This window comes from Lithobates pipiens, unplaced genomic scaffold (genome assembly GCF_037356315.1).
Source record: "Lithobates pipiens isolate NorthernLeopardFrog02 unplaced genomic scaffold, aLitPip1_a1.2 Scaffold_23, whole genome shotgun sequence".
NCBI lineage: Eukaryota > Metazoa > Chordata > Amphibia > Anura > Ranidae > Lithobates > Lithobates pipiens.
Window position 1 is genome coordinate 253104149 of NW_027507785.1, and position 13104 is coordinate 253117252.

At 41.1% G+C, this 13104-nt stretch overlaps 1 protein-coding gene across 12 annotated transcripts in view; it reads left to right on the forward strand.

Annotated features, from left to right (window-relative positions):
• PBX1 (PBX homeobox 1) overlaps window positions 1-13104 on the forward strand; it is a 205490-nt gene that overhangs the window by 171956 nt on the left and 20430 nt on the right. For 9 of the 12 annotated variants that reach the window (XM_077453028.1, XM_077453032.1, XM_077453030.1 and 6 more), the window contains 2 exons: window positions 1472-1607; window positions 3983-4142. In XM_077453028.1, coding sequence (XP_077309154.1) covers window positions 1472-1607; window positions 3983-4142 — 296 coding nt within the window. The remainder of the gene's footprint in view (window positions 1-1471; window positions 1608-3982; window positions 4143-13104) is intronic. The other 3 variants (XM_077453035.1, XM_077453038.1, XM_077453039.1) reach the window with 1 other exon arrangement.

A 13104-nucleotide genomic window follows, 5' to 3' on the forward strand; every position in this document is an offset into this window, starting at 1 on the left:
CCTGTTTTCTTAAATGGGGACCACATGTTACATCTGCATGACTGGGACTTTGAACACAGATTACATTATAGAAGAAGAACAGTGGTTGGTATGGAATGATTTTGGATATTGATGAATATTTTACATAAAAAAGTAAGAAGGCATATCAGCTTCATTTGCATTGGTTGTTTGCTTGGCATTTCTGAACGCCTCTTCTCCTGGCAGGAAAAAGTGTCTAGTAAAGCTGCTTTTGCAAATGCATTTAGATGAGTCAAGCATTTGGGCGTTCATTCATGCCATTGGTCCGAATATTTATTCTGTCCATTGAAATAGATAAATGCTCAAGTGCTAAACGCATCTCACGTTTAGATGAGTTTAGGCATTTCGGGCATTTTTTCTGATTAAACTCTTCTCTCCCGATCATCCGATCTCCCCATAGATGAGAGCGGGACTCTGGCAGGTCCATCTCAGCACAGTGAGCGGAGACAGACCCGTCATCCGCCTACTCAGCAGGTATCAACGGAGCATGTAAACGCGGTAACACAGTAATCACAAAAGGCGGACTTTTAAAGAGATGCAGCTTAAGGAAGTGCACTAATTTTGCAGAGGTGTACTACACATAAGGTTTTTTTTTATTGTCTATTTTGCACTTGCACACACTTTAAACTCTCCTGACTTGACAATGCTGGTTACCTGGCTGTCACTGGCTTCAGTATTCTGAGTCAGTAAAAACCAGTAAAAAGCACTCGGCTAGGCAAATCAGAACTGAGCTGCATGCACATTCTTGGTCAGTGGGTCAAAGTATTGACGCTAAAGATTAGTATTAACTTTTTATTTCTCTTTCATTTCAGAAACTGTTTAAATCTCCTTTTTAATGCAATGTATTTTAGTGATGTGAATTTGGATCTCGCTCTCTCTATCTCTATCTCTATCTCTATCTCTATCTCTCTCTATCTCTCTCAATCTCTCTCAATCTCTCTCAATCACTCTCTCACTCTCTCACTCTCTCACTCTCTCACTCTCTCTCAATCTCTCAATCTCTCACTCTCTCAATCTCTCACTCTCTCACTCTCTCTCAATCTCTCTCTCTCAATCTCTCTCTCTCAATCTCTCTCAATCACTCTCTCACTCTCTCACTCTCTCACTCTCTCACTCTCTCACTCTCTCACTCTCTCACTCTCTCTCAATCTCTCACTCTCTCAATCTCTCACTCTCTCAATCTCTCACTCTCTCTCAATCTCTCTCTCTCAATCTCTCTCTCTCAATCTCTCTCTCTCAATCTCTCACTCTCTCTCTCTCTCTCTCTCTCAAACTCTCACTCTCTCTCTCTCTCTCTCTCTCTCTCTCTCTCTCTCTCTCTCTCTCTCTCTCCCTCTCTCCTCTCTCTCTCTCTCTCTCTCTCTCTCTCTCTCTCTCTCTCTCTCTCTCTCTCATATATATTCCAAATGAACTTTGCATCTTCTGGAATGATCTTATTTTTCTGCTTAATTAGGCGGAAGAGGAGAAACTTTAACAAGCAAGCAACAGAAATCTTGAATGAGTATTTCTACTCACACCTCAGTAACCCCTACCCCAGCGAAGAGGCCAAAGAGGAGTTAGCCAAGAAGTGTGGCATAACGGTGTCACAGGTAATGTCTGCCCTTTGTGGCACCACTTAGATTACAGGGTTCTAATGGCAATAATATCTTTCTCTTCTTTGCCAGCCAAACAAGTGAAATGCAGAGCAAGTGATATGGAGCACTGGTAATAAGTACAGAGCTGTAGTTCCACGCCAACCTTGTGAGAGCTAATAGAATTACGTAGACTATAGATCACTGGCCATAGAGCAAAATTTGGCCAGTTCAGCAGGAACTGACCGAATTACCATTCTTCTGTGAGCGGCTGGTTGTACTATGGGCAGGCTGGCTACTGAAGTCGATCAGTACAGCCAGCCTGTCGGGTTGTTTTCGTGTCATTACTGCCGCCTGCAGTACTCATTGTGGTGTTCTTCAAGGAAAATACAATAGCACAGTGGGAGGGGGGGTCCTCCAACATGATTTCCTATCCGTCAATCCAAATTGCTTAAAGTGGTTGTAAAGGCTCAATGGTTTTCACCTTCATGTTTTCTATGTATAAAACCTTATGTGTGCAGTAGCCCCCGTTATACTTACCTGAGCCACATCGTAATCTAGCAAAGCGCACGAGAGCAGCGGGTCTCTCCCCCCTCATTGGCTGAGGTTCTTGCTACGGTCAATCACAGCCAGTGAGCCAATGAGGAAAGGGTAGGGCTGAGCTGCTTGCTATGGGGGCACTAGGGAGGGGCCAGGAGCACTGGCAGGGGGACCCGAGAAGAGGAGGATTGGGGCTGCTTTGTGTAAAACCACTGCACAGAGCAGGTGAGTATGACATGTTTTTGTTTGAAAAAAAACAAAAAAATCTGTGATTAATAATACTTTAATGTCTGGCCAGCCTTATATGGCACCAATTAATAAACACAGCTACTGGAAATTGCTCTAATCCATTTAGGATGATTTTCTAGCATATCTGGTCTAGAAGAGTCTTATCACATGGTATTCTGGTTACTGTATAGTTTTGCAGTAAAAATATATGGTTGGAGCGGTTCTTTACCTCCCTGCTTCTGTAGTCTTTCCAATGCATTTTAGGTACAGCATTGTTGGTGTGAGTGTGATTGCACTCTAGCAGTGCAACTACATAACATAGCTGGTTGGGGTATGCAGAAGCAGCTTTGCCGTGTGTGTGCTGCATTATAGAACCTCTCATGTACCGGAATTTGGATAACAGATCTGTCCCTCCTACCTCAAAGTATGAGTTCATATTACATTTCCACACCGGGTAAGGTTCTTAAAATTAATTTGAATTTTGCTAGATAATTATATGAGTGCTGACATGCTGAACAGAACTTTATTTATTACAGGTACTTTTATAGCCCTGCCCTCAAGGAGCTTAGAATCCACGGTCCAATTTCACATGCAGAAAAGCATACACATACTAGGGCCAGTTTAGACAGGAGCAAATTATCTTACAACCATGTGTGGAAGAAAACCGGAATACTTGGAAGAAGCCCCATACAAACACAGGGAGAACTTTCAGATCCCCTTAAAAAATAATATAAAAATCTATCCTTTTTTAAGTGTATCTGTGAGCACTTTTTGCTATGTTGGTGTTAAAACACCTGTCCTTTATTTTATTGCTGTATATCACCATTAGAGGGACTCACCGTCTCTATTTGTTCTGGTAACCAGTATCACTGGTGCAGAAAGTCATGTGATTTTGAAGTTGGCACCAGAGCAAGAGGTGGGCTAAAGAGAAATCATCCGGTTTGGGTGACGATTGTCAAGTTTGTTTTCCTTTAATTTTGGGGAGATTTTCTTTCACTTCCTGCTATGGATGGAAGCCAGTGGAAATCTTTCCAACAGAATTGCAAAAAAATAACTGATGGGTTTTAACCACTCTCTCTTTCGTAAACTAAAAATACAGTTGCTGGCTTTATATATTCTAAAAATTTATATAGTGTACCACTCCCTTACCACTCCTACCAATTCTGGGCTGTCGTCTTAGTTTGACAAGAGCTAGAAGGTGACAAATCTGCATGTAAATAAGACCTCCCTGTATATAGAATAATTGCAAAAGGAAAATTAATTCCATAGGGGTTCCACTATGGTTTCCATCCCTTGGCAAATATTTATATTCTGGAGTTTAAACTTGATTCTATATTCAGCCCTTATATGATCTATGGTTGTATCTGAGTAGACAAATTGTGTAGAGAAGAAAATAAATGAAAGCAAAGTGGGGAAAAAAGTCCCGGGGGGTGAGGAATAACCGGTTTAGAAATTGGCAGTAACTGTTGTATTGCGCAAAAACAGGAACCATGTACGGGGCTCCATGCTTGTTGATGACTTGTCTTATGTGTACATACGACATTCACTTCTGTACCCAACTAGTGCCAGCTGTAATATCACGACTACAATTAAAATCAAAATCTATTCTCTGTGTTTTTTTGTAGGTATCAAACTGGTTCGGAAATAAGCGAATCCGCTACAAGAAGAACATAGGTAAATTCCAAGAGGAAGCCAATATTTATGCTGCCAAAACAGCTGTGACTGCTACCAATGTGTCAGTTCACGGAAGTCAAGCCAATTCGCCCTCAACTCCCAGTTCTGCTGGTTAGTTTGTTTTTTTAGTTTGTTTTTTTTCTTGCAGTTTTATTATTTTTTACTTCCAGTGTTTCCTTACTATGCTCTCTTTGTCCATTTTAGTTCTACGTCCATGCTTTCAGGTGTTTGTTGCCTTTCCTACTTTTTTTCATAGTCTTCTGCATCCCTCTATTCCCTTCATTTTTATTTATTTTTATTTATTTTTTATTTATTTTTTTATTTTATTTTTTTTTGTTTTGGTTTTTATTTTGTTTTAGTTATTTTGCATTCCCCCGCTTGTCCCAATTATCCTCCTGTTGTGTCTGTGTTCAGAAAAGACCTCAATGTTTGGTGTGTTCTTTTCTTTTAATTCCATTTTTATTCCAGTAATATTGGGGGTTTGAGTTTTTAAAGCCTCCCAATTTGGCCCTCAGCAGCTTCCATTTTGTGAAAAACCTAAATGGGCGATTATGTATGTCACACATTATTGCAGCCTGTGTTACGTGTTTGCTGACCTTTTTGTAAAGGGTTCTCTTGATGAGATGTTATGAAATAACCATATGACAAAATACTGAACCAAAAAAACAACTGGGTAATGTCTTGATAATTGATTATGTTACTAGTGTTATTGAGCTACCACGTATCTAATCGTATTTAAAAAAAAAAAAATAGGATCCTGGCTCCAAAGGCAAGTCTGGCCAAAACTGAAGTCTTAGCATGGACACTAGGAAAGGACTCTCTGGCTGTTCACATTAAAGTACCTAGTGTGGTTCCAGTGACGGCTTGTTCTGTTCTCCCATCACTGTCAAAGTAGTTATGCTTCTTCATTTATCTTTCATTCCTATGGAGAAGAGTGGCACTTCTCTGCAGCTTTGGCCTAAAGCCAAATGCTACAGTAAAGGCCAAACATAAGGGAATTATAGAGAGCTTCAGGTACATGAGCAATTGTGACTTTTCAAAATGCGTCTCCAAAAACAGATAATGCAATTGAAACGGTTTGCATGTAAGCAAGGCTCACTTGGTTTACCTAATTGATTTGCACAATTTTATTTTTCTGCATTTAACTTAAAGCTGAACTCCAGGCGAACAGCTAAATCCACGGTTCACATACATATATGCATGCTGTTTTACCTTCGAACGATTTTGTAACTTACTCCCCCCTTCCAATTCCTGTAATATACAAAGTCCTGCAATTAAACAGTACGGCCTGATCACCTCCCTGCTTCTAGGGTGAGATTGGATAATGGAGGAGCAGCAGCAGACTAATCAGATCTTTCTTCTGTATGCATCTTTTTATCAGCGCATGCACCAGAGCTCAGGGTACTGATCCTGAAGGGCAGTACACACATATATATATAAAAAAAATTGTGACCAGGTGACCAGCGTATCATGCCTTCGTCCCCATATGTAACTTGCACACAACCAATATTCACCCATGGGACTTTAAAGTGAATGTAAACCCTCACATATACCCAGTGAAGTGAACAGCCTCAGATTATACACATGGATGAAACAAATCCTCCTACATAAGTTTTACATGTATATCTGCTGTCTTTAGCTTTATATACTGTTTAGAAAGTGCAGCTCATGTTAGATTTTCTCTTCCTGGCTAGCACTGCAGTGAAGCCTGGGCATACAGTCAAGACAGCTGATTGGAGGAAAGGCACACACTTTGTTTGTTGAATCGGTCAACTCTGTGCTAATCTGTTTATAGCATCGTCCCCAACACAAAACTCCGGCTGCTTTTAGCATATGTCACGCAGAACTTGTCAGGAGTTATCAGGCTAAGAGAAGAATGGAGCAGGAGATGGCTACAGGCCATAGTGCTTTTGAAGAGAGATGAAAACACTGCAGATAAATGTGCCCAGCTTAAATTTCATGAATTGGGTTTACATCCACTTTATGTGAGGCATAATACAAAAGTCATAAAATGTCAATTTTAAAGTACACATAAAAATGTTCGGCATATCGAGCCAGTAGGCTACACACAATATATACTGTAGATCAAGCTTGGTATATTTTTAAATACATGCTTTACATAACCAAGATGATTGCAATATGAGAGAGGAATGCATCTTGTAACTCAACGCGTTTCGTGAATATTTTCACTTCAGGAGTAGATGCCTCCAAAAACAGAACCCTGTACTAAAAAACAAATGCATAAATTATATTACAGCACTCCCTAGAAGGGGGGGGGGGGCACCCACTTACATGTTGATGTTCTAAAAAAGGGACTAACAAACCAGCTTGGGACTTGATGATAAAACATAGTGACTGCTGCTGCATGTCTGTCACGGGAGTACTGGAATGGGAACAAGACAGTGCATGCAAACTGAACATCGGGCAGCATGGGCCAGTTTAATAGAAACCGTCCCTCATTCCGCTCGTGTGTACGGCAGCCGGTCCAACAGAAGCCGACCATTCCACCGGCTTCTGTTGAAGGGGCGTGGCTGAAAAAAGGTCTGCCAATTGCCATCTGTTCAGCGCTGACAGATGTGCTCTGGTAGGGGGGCAGCCCCCTGTGAGAACGCAATAGCTCAGTGGGGGGGGGGGGGTTATACTAACATCACGCAGTTTGTACAGTGGCTCCTTCTGAGCTCCTAATTTATTTATTTATTTTCGTTCAGCCCACTGGGTTCGGGGAAAAATAAAAACAAAAAAAAACGGATGGGTACTAGGCTTGGCTTTCCCTGCCTGATCATTCTGTGAGGGGGGATTACAAGAGTTGATACTAGGGCAAAGTTAGGAACTAAAAGTAGAAGGAAAGGCTGAATAATCAACCTACTTTAAAGAAGTATGGCCAAAGCTCGTTTGGCTATACTTTTCCTGTAGGCTTCAGGAGTGCACTTAGTTATGCACTCCTGTGGCCCATTTTCAGCCAACAGCGGGCTGAAGTTTGATTTCAGCTGACATCGCAGAGCTGGTCCAGGCTCTGACCATTATGGTCAGGAACCAGCCAAAAGCCTGGACTGACAGCTGGCTCAACCTCCGCTCCCTCCACATCCCAGCGCTCCAGTGAGAGCTGGAGGAGCAAAGCGGAGAGCTACTGATTGACATTCTCAGATCTCTGCTAAGAGAACTGAGTGATCAGCGATGTTTAATATTTTCTCACTACAGAGCCGACGGGGCAGATGTAGCATCAGATTGATGCTGCATCCACCTAGGTGAATGGAAACATTTTATTTATTTTTTGTTGCCTCCCCCCTACTCCATATACAATTTAGCATAAATTGCAATGTAAATACATTGTTTTTCTTCTCCCCTAAAGTTTTCTATGCGGTCACGTGACTGCAATGCTATGGCACCCCTGTGTAACTTATGGCTGCTGGAAAGGAACTCCTGGCTCAAACGCATTCAGTGTCGCTGCTCTGTGAGAGAAGCTGGACTTTTTGCGCTCATGTGACTATATAAAAAAAAAACTTGAAAAGAAAATACTATTTAAATTGCTGCTTATGCTAAAATGTATGTAGTGCAATAAGGAGGCAACATTTTTTTTTTTTTTTTTAGCTGCCGCCTTTTATTTATATTTAAACCTAAACGTAAATGATTGTTAATTAATGCATAATTGCATTAAATGGTGTTTTTAATATACGTCTGTAGTCTATTAAGAAACAGATTTTAACACTGATCTAAACAATTATATTTGAAAGGTTCTTGGGAGATGAACTGTGTAATTTTAGTTGAGTGAAATTCACTTGCACCTTGCCAGAAGGACCATGCGCAGTCTGGAAGCATTTGGTTATTTATGCCGTGAAAATAAAATGATGACAACTTGATGCAACACCTGGAATGCTAGCAGTTTCTTTACAAACACACAGACATTTGCTCAGGCAATGTAAAACGTGTTTTCCCACCTTTACTGGCAAAATCTGCAAGTGAGTTTTTATGAACAGCAGTTGCAATTCATTATGCTTTAACATTCACAAACTATTGTACTTGTGAAATGTAACTGCTGTCAAAAAAAAAAGTCGGGAAGCTACTGCTATAAGTGACATCACCAAAACTGCGGTTGTTGGATTTCCGATGAGTTTTCCTAAACTCCATCTGAATGATCTGTGTAATTTAATGCCGTAGGCTGCACAATAATTAGATCTTTGTAGTTGATCACTTGTTGATGTCATCATTAAGTCATTTGGCTAATGAAATCTCCAGGAATTGATTCAAGGATTGTTGGCAACCCACCAGAAAAGAGATTAAGGATGAAAGAATGGGAATTATGTATGGCAGGGATAGAGGTTATGGATGATGAGCGAAGAGGGAGAGAAGTGGGTTTAAAGATCTGGGCTCTGAGGAGAAGCATATATGGATATAGCACAGGCGTGATTGTATGACTTTATAGTTATATTTAATGGCTGAGTAGAGAACTCAATTTTTTTCCTTTTGTAATTGTTAAAATAAAACATTGCATTGTGCTTACTGAGGACGGTTTGTAGCTTGCTTTGGCATGCTTTTACTTTTTGTTTGGGGGTTCTAAGAAATGCGCACAACATGGCTTCCACTTCTGACGACTAAAGCTGGCCTTGCACCTATAGATTTTGAAAACCAGATTCCTCCAACCATGCTACACAGTAGGGGTGGACAAATCATCTGCTGCAGCTACTGTATTTTGACAGCCAGCCCCTCCGGCTGTTAGAGTGCCTGCACGGCGTCTTATCTGATTTGATGCAGAAGCTGTTCAGCTGACAATTTTTTGGCTGGCTCTTTTGATTTCTCAATTGAATGATGCTGACTGAGAGATGTCTGACATCGGATGATCAATAACGGCCATTATTTGAACAGTGTATGGCCAGATTTAATCTCCTACTGTAGCTGCCAATAGAATTAGTGGCAAGAATGCGCTCACTACATTAAAGCATCCAATAAACCTCCCTTAGCTGAACAGCCTTTGGTCTTTTTACACTCAACCCCTGAACCCTAACAATTGCTACCCTAAAGTGGAGTTCCACCCAGAAGTGGAACCTCCACTTATTTGCTTCCCTCCCTCTTTTCCGGTACCACATTTGGCACCTTTCAGAGGGGGAGGAGGGAATGGTGCCATCCTTTGGAAGTTTGGCCCCCTTCCTCCGCTGCCTGGGACATTTAGAAAGCACAGCATGGCTTCAGGGCCGGTTTCTCTTAGTGGAGATGGTGTCAGGATCACCCGACAGCCAATCCATGAATTGGCTGGGGTGCCAACATCGCGGGCTCCCTGGATAGGCAGGTGTCGTATATTAAAAGTCAGTAGCTATGGTATTTTGTAGCTGCTGACGTTTAATTTTTTTTTTTTTTTCCCCAGGCACAGCTCTGCCAGATATTATAGCTTTAGTGCAGATCTTTAAGCCCCACTTTCAAGCAGAAAAAAATACCCTTGCAGTGGTTCACTGCGAGGGGTTAAATGCTAGGCATAGAGGAATAAGCTGTAATACTTAACCTTATTCCTCACTCCGGCAGGCTTCCTCTATGCTGTGAGACCAGTCCCTCAAAAACTACATCTCTTTGGAGCTCCTAGCTGAGGGCCACACTGTCATCAAGTACAATGCAAGTCCAATAACACTGAGCTGTATGCAAAGATGGAGAGGGACTGCCCACAATCTGAAGCATCAGAAAGAGGAAAGGCACTGCAAGGGGGCTGGTAGAGTGGTCAGATTAACATTCTTTTAAGACATTGGTCTCAAAACTGTGGCCCGGGGGGGGGGGGGGGGGGGCCAGATGTGGCCCTTTATTTGCCTTTATCTGGCCCTTGGTACAATATGCTTCCAACTGACACCAATGATGGAGCATTATTCTTCTCATTGAGCTCAACAATGGGGCACTATTCCTCCCATTAAAACCAATGAACAGGTGTTGGCCCTTTGCTTAGAAAGTTTGGAGACCCCTGTTTTAAGAGATCACTCCCTGCACTGGAGAATGACTGTTGGCCATTTATGTCAGACATCTAAAGACCATTTGTTTGCAAATCATTTGTCGTTCTAAAAATTCTGGCGCAGGTTTATGTCGGCAAGTGATCAGATGTTGGCAAAAGATGCCACCATTTCACTGTCCAAGTCTGATGAGAGCCAAGAAAAATTTCCAACTTGTCCGTTCTACTGTTTACCTGATTATCAGCTGCCGATCTCATCGCAGCAGCCATATACTTCAAAGCAATCGGAGTTTGTGGATAATGACAGTTCTTGCCCCTGTAAGGACACCTTCACCAAGGAAACGCAAGCAGCAGCAGAAAGCATCTTGTCAGAGCTGATATAGGAGATATCTCGTAGGAAATTTTTGCATCACAAACTGTTTTATAATGTTTATGCTAGAAATACCTTTTATTATACATGTAGGATTTGATATCCATCAGGCAATCTACAGCAAAGTATTTTAAGCCAATAGTCCTTTACGAGTAAATTTGGAGTAAAAAGAAAAGCACACAGAGTATCATAGATGAACATATCTGAAGAAGTAATAGTTGTGGCCTATGTGTTACTATGTGCATCTCCCAGTTCAGAATAGGAAAATTAAAAGGTCAATGGGCCTGGTTGCTACATCCAACAAGTATTGCTCTTCCTTAGTCAACTTTCCTTAAAAGGAAGCATTCCAGTGCCGAGATGTCAGAGCTGCAGGCGCTCCCTTCTTCACCCCTCTTTCTTCCAGTTCACGGACTCTGGCTCTGGCTCTGTGACTGGCTGAAGCTGCGATGACATCGTTCCCACTGTATCTGATTGACAGCAGCAAGAGCCAATGGTTCCTGCTGCTGCTCGAATGCTGTGTAAAGAGGGGAGAATTTGATGCCGCCGTGCACAGCGCTGATCTCTTCTCTTTTCCCCTTCACACCGGGGAAGGGGGGTACAGAGAAACTGGAAAAAAATTTTACCTACATGCAAACAATGCATTAAGGTAAAAAACGGTTTTAGGTCAAGTAACAATGACAGAAGTACTTAAAATTGTCTTTCTTAATTATTGGTACTTGTAGAGCGCTGTCAATTTACGCAGCGTTTGACCCATATATATTCATTCACATAAGTCCCTGCCCTGAAGGAGCTTACAATCTAAGATCCCTAACTCACATTCATAAATACACATACTAGGGCCAATTTAGATAGGAGCCAATTAACCTTCCAGCATGTCTTTGGAGTGTGGGAGGAAACCAGAGTACCCGGAGGAAACCCACTCAGGCACGGGGAGAACATGCAAACTCCAGGCAGGTAGTGCTATGGTTGGGATTCAAACCGACCTAACCACTTAGCCACTGTGCTAACCCTACATTTAGTGAATATCTTTATTCAAAAAGGGGAAAAATTGCCGGGAAGTGTTAGCTGCAGTCATACTTTAATTTGTTAAACATTTATGTAAAGTCCATCTAAATCTACGACTCCCATCTAAGGCTACCCTCTCCACAGCTTGACAATGCTGCTGTCCAAGGGTAACTACGTTGCTCCTCCATAGAGTGGAGGAGTGAGTGTAGCCACCCTAAGACCCTATATACACTATCAGATTTTTTGCAGGTTTTTGTCTTCAGATTTACCAAAACCATGTAGTGCAAGGGCCTGCCTTATTGCGTGCAAATATAAACGCTCAAGGTTTGACCTCATATTATATGGTTTTGGTAAACCTGAAGACAACAATCTGCATAAAATCTAATAGTGTGTATGGGGCCTAAGGCATGAAGTGTGTTTACTTCCCAGAACACCAGCTGAAAATAAATTTGGGAAGGGAGAACCACCATATCATAGGATTGGTAAATTGCAATATATTACATATTTGCATTTGATACATTTTAAGTATATTTATATGTGAGACCTACATTGTCATTTTGACAACTATTAATGGGATCTAGATACAGTATTACTTTGGGAAAGGTCTAGATGTGGCAATACTTATACTTTTTTTGTTATAATTTTTACTTTGTGTAATACAATATGCATGTTTTCTGTTCTGTAGATTCATAGGAATACTTTTGGTGTCACTGTTTTTAAGGTAGCTGCATATTTGCCTTCACTAGTGTTAAGCTTGTCCCATTTATTTATTTTATATGTCTGTTGTGCCATGTATCAAAGCTTTCAGCCTCATCTTCTCATGTTACTACACTGTTGATTTCCTTAAATCAATCATTCTAAATACAAGCTATCATACTGCATTCATCCACCAATCACTCGCTTATTGTTAGGTGTCCCCTGTCTGATCTATCTCTCCCTCTGTGTATGCCAGGCAGCTCCTAGCTTCGTTACGTGCGGGCTTCCCTCTCGCAGGCAGAATTTGAGTGCGTTTACTGGCACATTTCATGCTTTCATTTTGTTTAGTGGGATTAACATATGCTGTCTGCAATATGCATTCCTGCATTTGTTAGCTTGATGACAGGTATATGGTGCTTTAATAAACATAAAAAGGAATTTGCTTCTCTATAAAAAAAAAAAAAAAATGCTGGCAGTGTAATTAGGAAACCGGGCAAATAAAGATAACAGGAGGTTTCTATTTAAATACACATTTATGTTTCCAATAAGAAGTTTGATCCTTATGGTGGAGTTGCTACTTGCAATGACTATACCAGAAAGGGTTGATACTTTGAAGACTGGTATTATGAGAGGCTTGAATTAGCACTGCTTGTCTTATGCACAGAATGGCGAAGGGAAAGGAGAGATTTTTGTAGTAATGAGCAGCAGCAAATAATCCAAATTCTTCATTAGCTCGTCCTAAACAAAGTTTTTGTTTTTTGAACATTTTCGGGTTTGATGCTATTCCATTCAGTGGTTAACTGCTGGGTTAAGGTGGCCATATACTTAGCAACCAATGGAATAGATTCCACTAATGATGAAATAAAGCACCGAAGGCAGAGAAAGCCAGGGAACTTGCAGTTTTTAAAAAGATGTCAAAAGATTAATTATGTCATAACATGTTTTGCTTAAAGTGTCACTAAAAAACATTTTTTTTTTTATTTCCTTAATTTTGGATGGAGAACGCAAACTCTTTTTTATTTTTTATTTTTTCCCCCCCATTATGCCATCCCATTGTGGAGTTTTCCCTTCTCCCTTGTCCC